The sequence below is a fragment of the Abramis brama genome (genome assembly GCF_963993115.1).
Source record: "Abramis brama genome assembly, chromosome: 18".
Lineage (NCBI taxonomy): Eukaryota > Metazoa > Chordata > Actinopteri > Cypriniformes > Leuciscidae > Abramis > Abramis brama.
The window spans coordinates 23759278-23777573 of record NC_139980.1 but is presented as its reverse complement, the minus strand read 5'-3'; the positions used below and the strand labels follow the sequence as shown (position 1 = coordinate 23777573).

The window sequence follows — 18296 nt, the reverse complement described above, 5'->3', positions numbered from 1 at the left end:
TTCAGTTAATTCCTACTTCCATAGGAATTCATTTGAAACGCCCGCTCAATCACTATCAATGTCAGTGCGGACGAACATATTTTACTTTCGTTTTTAAGTTGGCGATTCAAAAGCCCCCAGCGGTGTCACACGTCGATTAACCGGTGGTAAAATATTCTCACTGTCACATACCTAGTATATTTTTATGTAGATACAATAGGCCTACCTGATTTTGAACACAAGAGGGCAGTATAGCCCTATGTATGACTTGACTTTTATGGGACTAAATAGTACAATTACTATTTTTAAACTTATAAATAATTATTAAATTGAAAAAAAAAAGAATAAATTGGGTTTGGTTGTGATATTTGAATACTTTTATATAGAAATAAATGGTGTATAATTAAATTTTTAGAAGATGAGGCTTTTAGTGTTTAATTTTTGTACATTACTTTAGTCCCTCACTATAGCAAAACGGTTTGAGATGTTTAATATCCGTTCGCAATTTAGCATCTTTAATGTATTTTCATCATTTTTAAAAAGTTTGGTGTGAATAAAATAAGCCAGTTTGGAAGAGTAGCTAAAAACTCAGAGTCTGAAATATCCAAAAAAAATCCACATTCAAACCAAAAAATCTGACTTCATGATGGTCAGAGCTAATGACTTTAAATTAGAAAGTGGTCCGGGTCGATGAGATCAATATATGAACTGAGTTTTTTTACTGTAGTTAAAACTAACCCCCCCACTTTTGTCAAAAGCATGTTGAAAGTGACACACTTCCTGCTGACAGTTGGTGGCGCTATAAACTCTGACTCACAATAGTTACATCCATCTGATCGGCCTCTTACCACGAACACACTGATGAAGTTTCATCAAGATCAGTTAATGTATGCAGAAGTTATTCCACTTCGTGTTTCTCTTTTCTCGCCATAAATTCGATTCCTCGCCACGGCCAAACCGTTCGAGATAACAAAAATCCGTCCGCAATTTAGCATCCTCAAAGTCTTGACTATATGTACACCGAGTCTGGAGGGGACACGGTGAATTGTCTAGGAGGAGTATTTCACATTCCACAGCAAGCGTTTTCCAAACAACCCATAATAGCCGACTTCCTGTTGGGCTGGCGTAAAACTTGACCAGCGGAAAGTTGTTAGGCCCGATGAGATCTATATGTGTACCGAGTTTCAAATTAATTCATGCATGCGTGTTTGATATATGGACCAAGTTTTAGAACCCCGTTCAAGGGGGCGCTGATGAGCCCCCCTGCCACGCCCGGCTACCAGTTTCAGCCCCGCCCTGATGGCCGCGGGTTCTGACCTGTGTGCAAAGTTTCAAGAGTTTTCGAGCACGTTTAGGGACCCAAAAGCCCCAGAAACCTTGAAAAACAAATGAAAAAGTAAATCTCACTCAACTGACAAATCACCCCCACCCCTCACACACTCAGAGACAGAGAGAGAGAGAAAATTCTCCAAAAAATCACATTCAAACCAAAATATCTGACTTTCTGTTGCTTTGAGCTAATAAGTGTAAATTAGAAAGTTGTCCAGCTCGATGAGAACAATATACATACCGATTTTTGTGATTCTAGGAAAAACTAAGCCCCCATTTTTGACTAAAGGTGGCGCTACTGAGCCATTCCACCAGGCCCGTTTCTGAAACTTTGCACATGTCTACTGGATAATAAATGTGATGTGTCTGTCGAGTTTCATGCAATTTCAAGTCTCAAAAGCATAAAAAAAGAATATTAAAGTTTGATGCGTTGCCACGGCAACAGTATCTAAGATATCAATAATCATTTCACAGGTTTACATCTGCCGTGTGTCTACATTCTACACATAAAGTTTGAAGCAAATCTGGTAAAAATAAGACAGTGATTTCAAAGCATTTTAATAGTGATGTACTTCCTGCTGCCTGTTGGTGGCGCTATAACTTTGACTCACAATAGTCACATCTGTGCGATCGGCCTCTTACAACGAACACACTGCTGAAGTTTCATCAAGATCAGTTAATGTATGCAGAAGTTATAACACACTTCCTGTTTCATTTTTTCGCCATAAATTCGTTTCCTCGCCACGGCCAAACCGTTCGAGATATCAAAAATCCGTCCGCAATTTAGCATCCTCAATGTCTTGACTTCATGCTGACCGAGTTTGGAGGAGATTGGATGAATTCTCTAGGAGGAGTACATTAAATTCCACAGCATGCGTTTCCAAACAACCCTAAATAGCCGACTTCCTGTTGGGCTGGCGTAAAACTTAGAGCACGAAAGTTGTTCGGCCCGATGAGATCTATATGTGTACCGAGTTTCATATTATTACATGCAAGCGTGTTTGATTTATGGACACGTGTTCGGATCCCGTTCCAGGGGGCGCTGTCGAGCCCCCCTGCCACGCCCGGGTACCAGCCTCAGCCCGGCCCTGATGGCCGCGGGTTCTGACCTGTGTGCAAAGTTTCAAGAGTTTTCGAGCATGTTAAGGGCCCCAAAAGTGCCCGAAAGGTTGACAAAATAATAATAATAATAATAATAATAAATATAGCTGCGAGCAGCGATTACGGGCCCAAGCCGGTGGCACCGCAACCCCGGTGCCTTTAGTTACCTAAAGGCACCGGGGTGGCGGTGCCCCCGGCTTTGGCCCTTCATCGCTGCTCGCAGCTATATTTATATATATATATATATATATATATATATATATATATATATCTTTAATGTATTTTTATCATGTTGAAAAAGTTTGGTGTGAATAAAATAAACCACTTAGGAGGAGTAGCTAAAGTCTGACATATCCAAAAAATCCACATTCAAACCAAAATATCTGACTTCCTGTTGCTCGGAGCTAATGACTGTAAATTAGAAAGTTGTCCGGCTTGATGAGAACAATATAGGTACTGATTTTTGTAACTGTGGGTAAAAGTAACCCCCCCACTTTTGTCAAAAACATTTTTAAAGTGACACACTTCCTGCTGCCAGTTGGTGGCGCTATAACTTTGACTCACAATAGTTACATCCATCTGATCAGCCTCTTACCACGAACACACTGCTGAAGTTTCATCAAGATCAGTTAATGTGTGCAGAAGTTATACCACTTCGTGTTTCTCTTTTCTCGCCATAAATTCGTGTCCTCACCACGGCCAAACCGTTCGAGATATCAAAAATCCGTCCGCAATTTAGCATCCTCAATGTCTTGACTGCATGCTGACCGAGTTTGGAGGTGATTGGATGAATTCTCTAGGAGGAGTACATCAAATTCCACAGCATGCGTTTTTCAAACAACCCATAATAGCCGACTTCCTGTTGGGCGGAGCTAATAACTTAGAGTGCGGAAGTTGTTCGGCCTGATGAGATCTATATGTGTACCGAGTTTCATATTAATTCATGCAAGCGTGTTTGAAATATGGACCAAGTTTTCGGACCCCGTTCAAGGGGGCGCTGTCGAGCCCCCCTGCCACGCCCAGGTACCAGCTTCAGTCCGGCCCTGATGGCCGCAGGTTCTGACCTGTGTGAAAAGTTTCAAGAGTTTTTGAGCACGTTAAGGGCCCCAAAAGCCCCTGAAACCTTGAAAAACAAAGATTAAATGGAATAGACAAATCCCCCCCACCCCCTCCACACACACACACACACACAGAGAGAGAGAGAAAATTCTCCAGAAAATCCACATTCAAACCAAAATATCTGACTTCCTGTTGGTCTGAGCTAATGACAATAAATTAGAAAGTTGTCCGGCCTGATGAGAACAATATACGTACCAAGTTTTGCGATTCTAGGAAAAACTAAGCCCCCATTTTTGGCTAAAGGTGGCGCTACTGAGCCATTCCACCACGCCCATTTCTGAAACTTTGCACATGTCTACTGGATAATAAATGTGATGTGTCTGTCGAGTTTCATGCAATTTCAAGTATGTTAAGAGTCTCAAAAGCTTAAAAAAAGAATATTAAAGTTTGAAGCATTGCCACGGCAACAGTATCTAAGATATCAATAATCCTTTCACAGGTCTACATCTGCCGTGTGTCTACATTATACACATAAAGTTTGAAGCAAATCGGGTAAAAATAAGAGAGTGATTTCAAAGCATTTTGAAAGTGACAAACTTCCTGCTGCCAGTTGGTGGCGCTATAACTTTGACTCACAATAGTCACATCCATGTGATCGGCCTCTTACAACGAACACACTGCTGAAGTTTCATCAAGATCAGTTAATGTATGCAGAAGTTATAACACACTTCCTGTTTCCATTATTCGCCATAAATTCGTTTCCTCGCCACGGCCAAACCGTTCGAGATATCAAAAATCCGTTCGCAATTTAGCATCCTCAATGTCTTGACTTCATGCTGACCGAGTTTGGAGGCGAATGGATGAATTTCCTAGAAGGAGTACATCAAAATCCACAGCATGCGTTTCCAAACAACCCATAATAGCCGACTTCCTGTTGGGCTGGCGTAAAAAGTAAAAGTACGAAAGTTGTTCCGCCCGATGAGATCTATATGTGTACTGAGTTTCATATTATTACATGCAAGCGTGTCTGATTCATGGACCAAGTTTTCGGACTTCGTTCAAGGGGGCGCTGTTGAGCCCCCCTGCCACGCCCGGGTACCAGCTTCAGCCCGGCCCTGATGGCCGCGGGTTCTGACCCGTGTGCAAAGTTTCAAGAGTTTTCGAGCATGTTAAGGGCCCCAAAAGTGCCCGAAAGGTTGACAAAAAAATAATAATAAATATAGCTGCGAGCAGCGATTACGGGCCCAAGCCGGTGGCACCGCAACCCCGGTGCCTTTAGTTACCTAAAGGCACCGGGGTGGCGGTACCGCCGGCTTGGGCCCTCCATCGCTGCTCGCAGCTATATTTATATATATATATATATATATATATATATATATATATATATACATACATACATACACACACATACATATATATGTATATATATATATATATATATATATATATATATATATATATATTATTGTTCAAAAGTTTGGGGTCAGTAAGATTTTTAATGTTTTTAGGAGAAGTCTCTTCTGCTCACCAAGGCTGCATTTATTGATTAAAAATACAAACAAAAACAGTAATATTGTGAAATATTATTCCAATTTAAAACAGCTGTTTTCAATTTTTAAATATTTTACATAGTAATTAATTTCTGTGATCAAAGTTGAGTTTTCAGCATCATTACTCCAGTCTTCAGTGTCACATGATCCTTCAGAAATCATACTAATATGATGATTGATGCTCAATAAATATTCATTATTATTTTCAATGTTGAAAACAGTTGTGTACAGATTTTTTTTTTCAAAATGCTTTGATGAATGTTAAGTTCAAAAGAACAGCATATATTTCAAATATATATATTTTTAACATTATAAATGTCTTTACTGTAACTGTTGATCAGTTTAACTCATCCTTCATAAATAAAAGTACTGATTTATTTTATTTATTTCCCCCAAAAATAAAATTGTAATTATTACTAACCCAAAACTTTTGAGCGGTAGTGTTTAACGTTACAAAAGCTTTAGATTTCAGATAAATGCTGTTCTTTTGAACTTTCTATTCATCAAAGACTGTACACAACTGTTTTCGACATTTAAAATAATAATGAATGTTTCTTGAGTATCAATCATCATATTAGAATAATTTCTGAAGGATCATGTGACAGTGACGACTGGAGTAATGATGCTGAAAACTCAGCTTTGATCACAGGAATAAATAACAGTTTAAAATATATTAAAATAGAAAGCAGCCGTTTTAAATTGGAATAATATTTTACAATATTACTGTTTTTGTTTGTATTTTTAATCAAATAAATGCAGCCTTGGTGAGCAGAAGAAACTTCTCTGTTATGTGCACGCCACAGACTGCACGCACGTCCGCTTAGAGTTTCGCCTTTTGCCTTCCGTCAATATTACGTTATTAGAAAAATATTTTTTTAGAGAATCGATTTTTTGACATTTGTGAATCGATTCAGAATCGTCCACGTCCGCATCGCGATGCATCTAAGAATACATTTTTTCTCCCACCCCTAGATTTCATACAACAGGTTAATAAACAGTTACAATTAAGTCACTTACATTTTAGATTCAATGTTGACTGTTTTTGTTCTGTTTCAGCAGCGAAAATAGTTAAACAAAGATCACGGCAGAACCATCACGTGTTTTCTCATAACTGAACGATTCAGCATTTTTAACGAATCGGTTGACTCAAAGATTGAATGATCAATCCATAAACATCTGTCTTAATCATGATCGACTCATTCGAACGAATCGTTTGAACGAATGAATCAATGACTCGCTTATTAAGATGGATGCCTGGCGACACCTAATGGCGGTTTAGTGTTGTTTAAAAGCATCATTCTTTCCCACATGTGTGTGATTTGTGTGTGCAACATTATCATTATTTTTCTTTCACTATTATATTAGCGATTTAAAAGCACCCACTCGTGTCACACGTCGATTAACCGGTGGGAAAATATCCTCAGACACATACCTAATAAATGTATATTTAAATACAATATTGGCCTACCTGGTAAAAAGTTTTATATACTATTTTGATGTCCTTTTGGACACAAGAGGGCAGTAATAGCCCTATGTTTGCTTTTTTGTTGAACCAAATAGCACTAAATAGCCTGTTTTAACTTTTTCATTCTTCTTGAATTGCAAAAACAGAATAAAATGGGTTTAGTTGTGATATTTGTATTCTTTTATATAGAAATAAATGGTATATAATTACATTTTTAGAAGATTTTTAGTGTTTCCTTTTTGGACATTACTTTAATCCCTCGCCATAGCAAAACCATTTGAGATATTTATTATCCATTCACAATTTAGCATATTTAATGTAGTTTCATCATGTTGAAAAAGTTTGGTACGAATAAAATAAATAGTTTAAGAGGAGTGGCTAAAAATTCAGAGGCTGATTTTGCAAAAAAATTCACATTCAGACCAAAATATCTGACTTCCTGATGGCCAGAGCTATTGAATGTAAATTAGAAAGTTGTCCGGCTTGATGAGAACAATATACAAACTGTTTTTTCTTTACTGTAGTTAAAACTAACCCCCCCACTTTTGTCAAAAGCATGTTGAAAGTGACACACTTCCTGCTGCCAGTTGGTGGCGCTATAACTTTGACTCACAATAGCTACATCCATCTGATCGGCCTCTTACCACGAACACACTGCTGAAGTTTCATCAAGATCAGTTAATGTATGCAGAAGTTATTCCACTTCCGTGTTTCTCTTTTCTCGCCATAAATTCGATTCCTCGCCACAGCCAAACCGTTCGAGATATCAAAAATCCGTCCGCAATTTAGCATCCTCAAAGTCTTGACTACATGCACACCGAGTTTGAAGGGGACACGGTGAATTTTCTAGGAGGAGTATTTCACATTCCACAGCAAGCGTTTTCCAAACAACCCATAATAGGTTTTCCATTTCCAAACAACCCGTAAATGGAAACAAACTAATTTAGAGGTCTTTAGAATCGCGTGGAAAGACAGTATGTCACGTTATAAAAAGGCCCTAAAAGCGGCCAGGGCTGAGCATCTCCGCAAACTAATAGAAAACAACCAAAACAATCCTAGGTTTTTATTTAACACCGTGGCTAGACTAACAAATAAACAGACGTCACCCGAACAAAATATCCCGTTACAGTTTAGTAGTAATGATTTCATGAACTTCTTCACTGAGAAAATAGAAAACATCAGAACCACAATTGTAAATGTTCAATCCTCAATCGCGCCTTATAATTCAGCCTCAATTTCCCCCCCGCAAGAACAATTACAGTGCTTTACAACTATAGAACAAAAAGAGTTAAATAAACTTATCACTTCATCTAAAACAACAACATGTTTATTAGATCCTATACCAACTAAACTACTGAAGGAAGTGTTACCTGTAGTGGAAGGTGGTCTCCTCAATATTATTAACTCGTCTTTATCTTTAGGTCATGTTCCAAGAACATTTAAACTGGCAGTTATAAAACCTCTCATTAAGAAACCACAATTAGATCATAATAATCTAGCAAATTATAGACCCATTTCAAATCTACCTTTTATGTCTAAAATACTAGAAAAAGTTGTGTCCGCTCAACTGGGCTCTTTCTTGCAAGAAAATGATATCTATGAAAAGTTTCAGTCTGGATTCAGGCCGCATCATAGCACTGAAACTGCGCTCGTTAAAATCACAAATGATTTACTCTTAGCTTCTGACCAAGGCTGTATCTCAATACTAGTTTTACTTGATCTAAGTGCTGCGTTCGATACTATAGATCATACAATACTCTTAGATCGACTTCAAAATTATACTGGTGTTCAAGGACAAGCATTAAGCTGGTTTAGATCATACTTATCTGACCGCTACCATTTTGTCTATTTAAATGGAGAAAAATCGATCATAACTCCAGTAAACTATGGAGTGCCGCAGGGATCTGTGTTAGGCCCTCTTTTATTCTCAATATATATGATGCCACTTGGAAATATTATAAGGAAACATGGAATTAGTTTCCATTGTTATGCTGATGACACTCAAATATATATTTCATCACGGCCGGATGAAAACGCTAATTTATCCAAATTGACAGAGTGTGTTAAAGATATAAAAGATTGGATGACGCGTAATTTTCTTTTATTAAATCCAGACAAGACAGAGGTAATACTTATCGGTTCAAAAAACCGCCCACAGAACCTCTCACAATACAACTTTGACATTGTAGGATGTCCTGTTACTTTATCCTCTACAGTAAAAGACCTGGGTGTTATACTCGATTGTAACCTGTCTTTTGAAAATCATATTTCGTATGTTACAAAAACTGCCTTTTTCCACCTTAGAAACATTGCTAAGCTACGTAATATGCTATCAGTTTCTGATGCAGAAAAGTTAGTTCATGCATTCATGACCTCGAGACTAGATTACTGTAATGCTTTATTAGCCGGTTGTCCTGCATCCTCAATAAACAAGCTACAGTTAGTCCAAAATGCAGCCGCTAGAGTTCTTACTAGATCAAGAAAATATGATCATATAACACCGATTTTATCATCACTACATTGGCTACCTATAAAGTTCCGTATTAATTATAAGGTATTGCTACTGACTTATAAAGCCCTAAACGGCTTAGCTCCAGTCTATTTAACGGATCTTCTATCACCCTATAATCCATCGCGCTCTTTAAGATCAATAAATTCGAGGCTTTTGGTCATACCTAGGATATCCAGATCAACCAAAGGAGGGAGAGCATTTTCACATTTGGCTCCAAAACTCTGGAATAGCCTTCCTGATACTGTTCGTTACTCGGACTCACTCTCCCAGTTTAAAACTAGATTAAAGACGCATCTTTTCAGCCAGGCATTCATATAATATTGTTAATCTCACAGTTTCAAACTACAATCCGGCCTCTAGTTCATAAATGCCAGAGGAGAACTGGCCCCCGACTGAGCCTGGGTTCTCCCAAGGTTTTTTTTTCTCCATTAGGTCACCTGATGGAGTTTTAGGACACCATTAGGTCACTTGATGGAGTTTTTCGGTTCCTTGCCACTGTTGCCTTTGGCTTGCTCAGTTGGGGATATTTAATTTTATTCTATCAATCAATAAATTCCACTAGAAACAAACTTTGTTGTATTATTTTATTTTAATACTGTGAAGCTGCTTTGATACAATCTGTATTGTAAAAAGCGCTATACAAATATACTTGATTGATTGATTAATAGCCGACTTCCTGTTGGGCTGGCGTAAAACTTGACCGGGGTAAAGTTGTTCGGCCCGATGAGATCTATATGTGTACCGAGTTTCATATTAATTCATGCGAGCGTGTTTGATATATGGATCAAGTTTTAGAACCCCGTTCAAGGGGGCGCTGTTGAGCCCCCCAGCCACGCCCGGGTACCAGCTTCAGCCCGGCCCTGATGGCCGTGGGTTCTGACCTGTGTGCAAAGTTTCAAGAGTTTTTGAGCACGTTAAGGACCCCAAAAGCCCCTGAAACCTTGATTAACAATATAAAAGCAATAGTCAAATCCCCCCCTCCCCTCACACACACACAGACACAGAGAGAGGGAGAGAAAATTCTTCAGAAAATCCACATTCAAACCAAAATATCTCTCTTCCTGTTGGTCGGAGATGGTTCATGTAAATTAGAAAGTTGTCCGTCTTGATGAGAACAATACACATACCAAGTTTTGTGATTCTAGGAAAAACTAAGCCCCCATTTTTGACTAAAGGTGGCGCTACTGAGCCATTCCACCACGCCCGTTTCTGAAACTTTGCACATGTCTACGGGCTAATAAATGTGATGTGTCTGTTGAGTTTCATGCAATTTCAAGTATGTTAAGAGTCTCAAAAGCATCAAAAAATAATATTAAAGTTTGATGCGTTGCCACGGCAACAGTATCTAAGATATCAATAATCCTTTCACAGGTTTACATCTGCCGTGTGTCTACATTGTACGCATAAAGTTTGAAGCAAATCGGGTAAAAATAAGACACTGATTTCAAAGCATTTTGAAAGTGATGTACTTCCTGCTGCCTGTTGGTGGCGCTATAACTTTGACTCACAATAGTCACATCCATGTGATCGGCCTCTTACAACGAACACACTGCTGAAGTTTCATCAAGATCAGTTAATGTATGCAGAAGTTATAACACACTTCCTGTTTCATTTTTTCGCCATAAATTTGTTTCCTCGCCACGGCCAAACCGTTCGAGATATCAAAAATCCGTCCGCAATTTAGCATCCTCAATGTCTTGACTTCATGCACACCGAGTTTGGAGGCGAATCGATGAATTCCCTAGGAGGAGTACATTAAATTCCACAGCATGCGTTTCCAAACAACGCTAAATAGCCAACTTCCTGTTTGGCTGGCGTAAAACTTAGAGCACGAAAGTTGTTCGGCCCGATGAGATCTATATGTGTACCGAGTTTCATATTATTACATGCAAGCGTGTTTGATTTATGGACACGTGTTTGGATCCCGTTCCAGGGGGCGCTGTCGAGCCCCCCTGCCACGCCCGGGTACCAGCTTCAGTCCGGCCCTGATGGCCGCGGGTTCTGACGTGTGTGCAAAATTTCAAGAGTTTTCGAGCATGTTAAGGGCCCCAAAAGTGCCCGAAAGGTTGACAAAATAATAATAATAATAATAATAATAATAATAATAATAATAATAATAATAATCCTACCGAAAACAATAGGGCCTTCGCCCTTTCAGGGCTTGGGCCCTAATAAATAATCCTACCGAAAACAATAGGGCCTTCGCCCTTTCAGGGCTTGGGCCCTAATAATCCTACCGAAAACAATAGGGCCTTCGCCCTTTCAGGGCTTGGGCCCTAAATATAGCTGCGAGCAGCGATTACGGGCCCAAGCCGGTGGCACCGCAACCCCGGTGCCTTTAGTTACCTAAAGGCACCGGGGTGGCGGTGCCCCCGGCTTTGGCCCTTCATCGCTGCTCGCAGCTATATTTATATATATATATATATATATATATATATATCTTTAATGTATTTTTATCATGTTGAAAAAGTTTGGTGTGAATAAAATAAACCACTTAGGAGGAGTAGCTAAGAACTCAAGAGTCTGACATATCCAAAAAATCCACATTCAAACCAAAATATCTGACTTCCTGTTGCTCGGAGCTAATGACTGTAAATTAGAAAGTTGTCCGGCTCGATGAGACCAATATGCGTATTGATTTTTGTAACTGTGGGTAAAGGTAACCCCCCCACTTTTGTCAAAAGCATTTTGAAAGTGACACACTTCCTGCTACCAGTTGGTGGCGCTATAACTTTGACTCACAATAGTTACATCCATCTGACCGGCCTCTTACCACGAACACACTGCTGAAGTTTCATCAAGATCAGTTAATGTATGCAGAAGTTATAACACTTCGTGTTTCTCTTTTCTCGCCATAAATTCGTGTCCTCGCCATGGCCAAACCGTTTGAGATATCAAAAATCCATCCGCAATTGACCCTTCGCAAAGACCCGCCCCCCTTAGTTACTGTCGCTATGCCCGACAAGCTACGCTGCTCTCACGCCACACCATGTTCTCACGCAGTGAAAAATACATCGCGGAGCAGAGAGGAGACTGACAACACGCTGACAGACAGGACAGACCAGGTTACTTTTCGGTTACTTTTGATATTAAACATATTAAACAAAGTCTCACCTTTCAAATTTGGTCGTTTTTTAAAAGAAATTGAACGATACATACCGTTTTGTGGCTCTTAAATGTGTCTGACAGATCGCTGTAGAGCATCAGTTAAAGCTGCTCGTGAACCAATCATCTCTTCCTTCTAGTTAATTTATAGCATCAAATAAACATGAATGAACATAAGAAGGAATGTTGTTTTAACCGCGGAAAGGCGTCAGTACACTCCGTTTTTCAAGTTCAGATTCTCCCATGTTAATCTGCTATCTCTCCTGACTGCTTTGTCGGACAAAATGGCGGATGGTGGATTATGATTGGTTAGATCGCCTGTCAATCAAGCTCCATGCGAAGGGTCAATTTAGAATCCTCAATGTCTTGACTTCATGCTGACCGAGTTTGGAGGCGAGTGGATGAATTCTGTAGGAGGAGTATTTCACATTCCACAGCAAGCGTTTTCCAAACAACCCATAATAGCCGACTTCCTGTTGGGCTGGCGTAAAACTTGACTGAGGGAAGGTTGTTCGGCCCGATGGGATCTATATGTGTTCCGAGTTTCATATTAATTCATGCAAGCGTGTTTGATATATGGACCAAGTTTTCAGACCCCGTTCAAGGGGGCGCTGTTGAGCCCCCCTGCCACGCCCGTTTCTGAGACTTTTCATATGTCTACTGGCTAATAAGTGTGATGTGTCTGTCGAGTTTCATCCAATTTCAAGCATGCTAAGAGTCTCAAAAGCATCTGAAAAAAATATTAAAGTTTGATGCGTTGCCACGGCAACAGTATCTAAGATATCAATAATCCTTTCTCAGGTCTAAATCTGCCGTGTGTCTACATTATACACACAAAGTTTGAAGCAAATCGGGTAAATATAAGAGGGTGATTTCAAAGCATTTTGAAAGTGACACACTTCCTGCTGCCAGTTGGTGGCGCTATAACTTTGACTCACAATAGTCACATCCATGTGATCGGCCTCTTACAACGAACACACTGCTGAAGTTTCATCAAGATAAGTTAATGTATGCAGAAGTTATAACACACTTCCTGTGTCCCATTATTCGCCATAAATTCGTTTCCTCCCCGCGGCCAAACCGTTTGAGATATCAAAAATCTGTCTGCAATTTAGCATCCTCAATGTCTTGTCTTCATGCTGCCCGAGTTTGGTTGCGATTGGACGAATTTTCTAGGAGGAGTATTTCAAATTCCAGAGGATGCGTTTTTCAAACAACCCATAATAGTTGACTTCCTGTTGGGCGGAGCTAATAACTTAGAGTGCGGAAGTTGTTCGGCCCGATGAGATCTATATGTGTACCGAGTTTCATATAAATGCATGCAAGCGTGTTTGATATATGGACCAAGATTTCGGACCCCGTTCAAGGGGGCGCTGTCGAGCCCCCCTGCCACGCCCGGGTACCAGCTTCAGCCCGGCCCTGATGGCCGCGGGTTCTGACTTGTGTGCAAAGTTTCAAGAGTTTTCGAGCACGTTAAGGGCCCCAAAAGTGCCCGAGAAGTAGGAAAAAATAATAATAACAAATAATCCTACCGAAAACAATAGGGCCTTCGCCCTTTCAGGGCTTGGGCCCTAATAACAAATAATCCTACCGAAAACAATAGGGCTCTGCGCCCTTTCAGGGCTTGGGCCCTAATAATAATAATCCTACCGAAAACAATAGGGCCTTCGCCCTTTCAGGGCTTGGGCCCTAAATATAGCTGCGAGCAGCGATTGCGGGCCCAAGCCGGTGGCACCGCCACCCTGGTGCCTTTAGTTACACTAAAGCCACCGGGGTGGCGGTATCACCGGCTTGGGCCCTCCATCGCTGCTCGCAGCTATATTTATATATATATATATATATATATATATATGCCAGGTGGTGGCGCTATAACTTTGACTCCCAATAGTTACATCCATCTGATCGGCCTCTTACCACGAACACACTGCTGAAGTTTCATCAAGATCAGTTAACGTATGCAGAAGTTATATTACTTCGTGTTTCTCTTTTCTCGCCATTGTTTCCTCGCCACGGCCAAACCGTTCGATATATCAAAAATCCGTCCGGAATTTATCATCCTCAATGTCTTGACTTAATGCTGACCGAGTTTGGAGGCGATTGGATGAATTCTCTAGGATGAGTACATCAAATTCCACAGCATGCGTTTTTCAAACAACCCATAATAGCCGACTTCCTGTTGGGCGGAGCTAATAACTTAGAGTGCGGAAGTTGTTCGGCCCGATGAGATCTATATGTGTACCGAGTTTCATATTAATTCATGCAAGCGTATTTGATATATGGACCAAGTTTTTATACCGTGTCCAAGGGGGCGCTGTTGAGCCCCCCTGCCACGCCCGGGTACCAGCTTCAGCCCGGCCCTGATGACCGTGGGTTCTGACCTGTGTGGAAAGTTTCAAGAGTTTTTGAGCACGTTAAGTGCCCCAAAAGCCCCTGAAACCTTGAAGAACAAAGATTAAATGGAATAGACAAATCCATGTGATCGGCCTCTTACAACGAACACACTGCTGAAGTTTCAGCAAGATCAGATAATGTATGCAGAAGTTATAACACACTTCCTGTGTCCCATTATTCGCCATAAATTCGTTTCCTCGCCACGGCCAAACCGTTCGAGATATCAAAAATCTGTTCGCAAGAATTCATCCTCAATGTCTTGACTTCATTCACACCGAGTTTGGTGGCGATCGGATAAATTTCCTAGAAGGAGTATTTCACATTCCATTGTATGCGTTTTCCAAACAACGTATAATAACCGACTTCCTGTTGGGCTTTTGTAAAACTTAGAGCACGAAAGTTGTTCGGCCCGATGAGATCTATATGTGTACTGAGTTTCATATTATTACATGCAAGCGTGTTTGATTTATGGACCAAGTTTTCGGACACCATTCCAGGGGGCGCTGTCGAGCCCCCCTGCCACGCCCGGGTACCAGCTTCAGTCCGGCCCTGATGGCCGCAGGTTCTGACGTGTGTGCAAAATTTCAAGAGTTTTTGAGTATGTTAAGGGCCCCAAAAGTGGCAAAAAGGTGAAAAAAAAAATAATAATAATAATAATAATAAAAAAAAAATCCTTACGGAAACAATAGGGCCTTCGCCCTTTCAGGGCTTGGGCCCTAATAATCCTTACGAAAACAATAGGGCCTTCGCCCTTTCAGGGCTTGGGCCCTAATAATCCTTACGAAAACAATAGGGCCTTCGCCCTTTCAGGGCTTGGGCCCTAATAATCCTAACGAAAACAATAGGGCCTTCGCCCTTTCAGGGCTTGGGCCCTAATAAACAATAATCCTACCGAAAACAATAGGGCCTTCGCCCTTTCAGGGCTTGGGCCCTAATAAACAGAGCAAAAACAATAGGGTCCTCTCACCATCGGTGCTCGGGCCCTAATTAAATTATAATGTTAAGCAAGAGTTACATTTCCGTAGGACTTAAATTGCAAGCTTTCAGCTTCTCCTTACTGTCATACTGGTGAGGTTGTTTTCATCCCTCTCAAACCTCTGACTGATCTCCGTCTCCAGCCTCTCTTCTGCAGTAGTTTCTGTTTCTTCATCCTCTGCCTCCTCCTCTTCCTCCACAGGAGGAAACTCCTCCAGCAATATGGCCTCCATTTCCTCCAATTCCTGCTTTTCTTTGTCCATCACCTCTGCTTCTTCTTGCACCTCTTCGTCATCCTCAGCCTCATCCTCCTGATTAAGCAACAGAATGTCCAGTCAGAATCTGTCAGTCACTCACCAATGCAAGACACAACGACAGCGATCAATGACCTGTTCTTTGAGGGGCTTCAGAGTGAGTGGGCTTGGTTTTTTGGTTTCACGTTCAGCCATAAGCTCAGCTCTTCTCTGGGTGATGGCCCGCTCCTGCAGTTTGACACAGACCAATGCATATTTATTTTACTTTACGGTAAATGCCAGTGCCCGGTTGCATAAAGCACCTTAAGTTTTTCCCTTAAGTATGATACTTAAGGGGCGATTTCCCCTTACCTAAGAGAATAACTTAAGGGTGTTGCATATAATCTCTTAAACGGTTCTCTTAGGTAAGGGAAACATTTAAGTGTTTCACGACAGCGATCCTGGATTCACGTTATAAAAGTCTGTTGTTGCCATAGATACGCAAAACACTAACATGCCGCGTCGCGTCTAGGACAACTCGAGGTATCGCACACCAGACGCACACTTTCTCAGTTTATGGACAGCAATATTGTTATGTTTAAGGACATAATGGAATTAAGATAATGTATGTACGTTATGTTATGACTGTACTGTACAATTAAATATAATCGTTGCTAAGTCTGCAGTCACTTTACCTCAGAGTGTCCGTTAACTGAATGAATTGAGAATATCACCTGAAGATCCGATACACACTAATTGTACATTTATTGAATGGTAGCCGATTTATACACGTGGAAAACATATCCCACTACCGTCTGAAAACTCCCAGTTGCAAAAAAACGCAGTGCCATAAGCAGTTGTAACACCGCAGTTAAAGAGTGGTTGCGATGTGTGACATGGTCAAGGTATGCGATGTGTGACGATGTCAAATATTGCGCGTCGATCAAATCGGTATTCTTGCAACAATTTTTCATTGCTAAGATGGTCCAAAGGGTTCTCTCTATCCCTAAAAATTCTTCTTGGCACATAATGATCTTCAGCTGGTTCCATAAATTCAGCCATGTCGTCTTATTTTTGTCCGCGTTACTCTTAAGGTTACGATTTCCAAACCTTAAATTATACTTAGGGAAATGACCGTTAAGGGGTTTTATGCAACACTTAATGCTTTTTAAGGGATTACTTAAGTGAAAAAACAGCATTTAAGGGAAATTCTAAGTGTTTATGACGTTTTACTTAAAGAAACCCTTAAGTAACACTTAAGGGTTTTTTTCTGCAACACCCTTAGGTTTAAGGGAAACATAAGGGCGAACTTAAGGGCAAATTACACTTAAGGTGCTTTATGCAACCGGGCCCAGGTGTTTATTTTGCTTATTTTGATTTTTACATCCTTTTATCAGTGCTGAAATTTTCGCTTAAACACTCACCCTGAGTTCACTCCGCAGCTTAATGACCAGCCGCTTTTGTTCTTGCCTGCGCTTTTGTCTCTCTCTCCAACGCGTGAGCCGTGAAGGCAGGAGACGCCGCACCACCTCAGACACCTCTACCGACATCACTGCCACCACATCTGGAAACAAGTGACGCTCCACCATGAAGGACACCTCCTCTTCGCTTTGGGGAAATCCCTCCAAAATAAACCCTGTGGATCTGAGAGAAAAGTTAAGGAATATTTAGCAAAAAAAGAAAAAGAAAAGACAATTGTGTCTTTCATACACTATATATTCACCCTCCTACATTCAAACACATATGCTTATTTTTCCCTTGGAAAATAGCATGCAAGTCATATGGACTACTTGGCTTTTATATTAGAGATTGACTATTACTGCCTTTTTATGACCGATACAATACAGATATCTGATAATAAAAATAAAAAAAAAAAATAATTCAGAATCAATTTTTAATTATGTTTTATTATTTGTATATTTTTGACACAATAATACATGATGATACCAATAAAAACATGAATTATGATTATTTTACTACTAATAATAATTATTTATAATAATAAATTATTATATTACTATTATTTTTATTTGTGCCATTATATTTATGCAAAGTTTTGTAATCTAAATGGTCTCAAATCAGTGTTATTGTTAAAAGTAAAATATAAATATTAGATTAAAAAAAAACTAAGACAACAAACTGAAATAAGTACTAAAATTACTAAAACAAAACTGATATAAAATAAATTTAAGCTATATAAAAAGTATTTACAAAAAGAAATAAAATTGACAAAAGCACATAAAATTCCGAAAATTATTATATAAAAATGAAATTGAATTCAAAATATTAATAAATACTATAATAGTAAATAAATAATATTAAAATAACTCTCAAATTAATTTTATCTGTTTTTGGCTGTGTAATTAAGCTACACTTTAAAAAGTTATTTAAAATGTATACAGATATTAAAGAATGATATCCGTTTAAAAGTGTGAGTATCGCTCAAACTGATAATGAGTTCATTATCATTATCTAGCTGTCAAACCTTAACTGCCATTGTATGAAAGAGGTTTTCTTCTCTCTTTTTTTGTGCAGGTTTGGAATGATGTGAGGGTGAATAAATAATGATCAAATTTACATTTTGAGGTGGAATGTTT

At 39.7% G+C, this 18296-nt stretch overlaps 1 protein-coding gene across 1 annotated transcript in view; it reads right to left on the bottom strand.

Moving 5' to 3' along the window:
• The window catches only part of ak9 (adenylate kinase 9), a gene marked incomplete at its 5' end in the record, with an annotated part of 70652 nt that overhangs the window by 18340 nt on the left and 34016 nt on the right, over positions 1-18296 (bottom strand). Inside the window, 3 exons of the mRNA XM_084090716.1 lie at positions 15550-15777; positions 15856-15948; positions 17124-17343. Coding sequence (XP_083946842.1) covers positions 15550-15777; positions 15856-15948; positions 17124-17343 — 541 coding nt within the window. The remainder of the gene's footprint in view (positions 1-15549; positions 15778-15855; positions 15949-17123; positions 17344-18296) is intronic.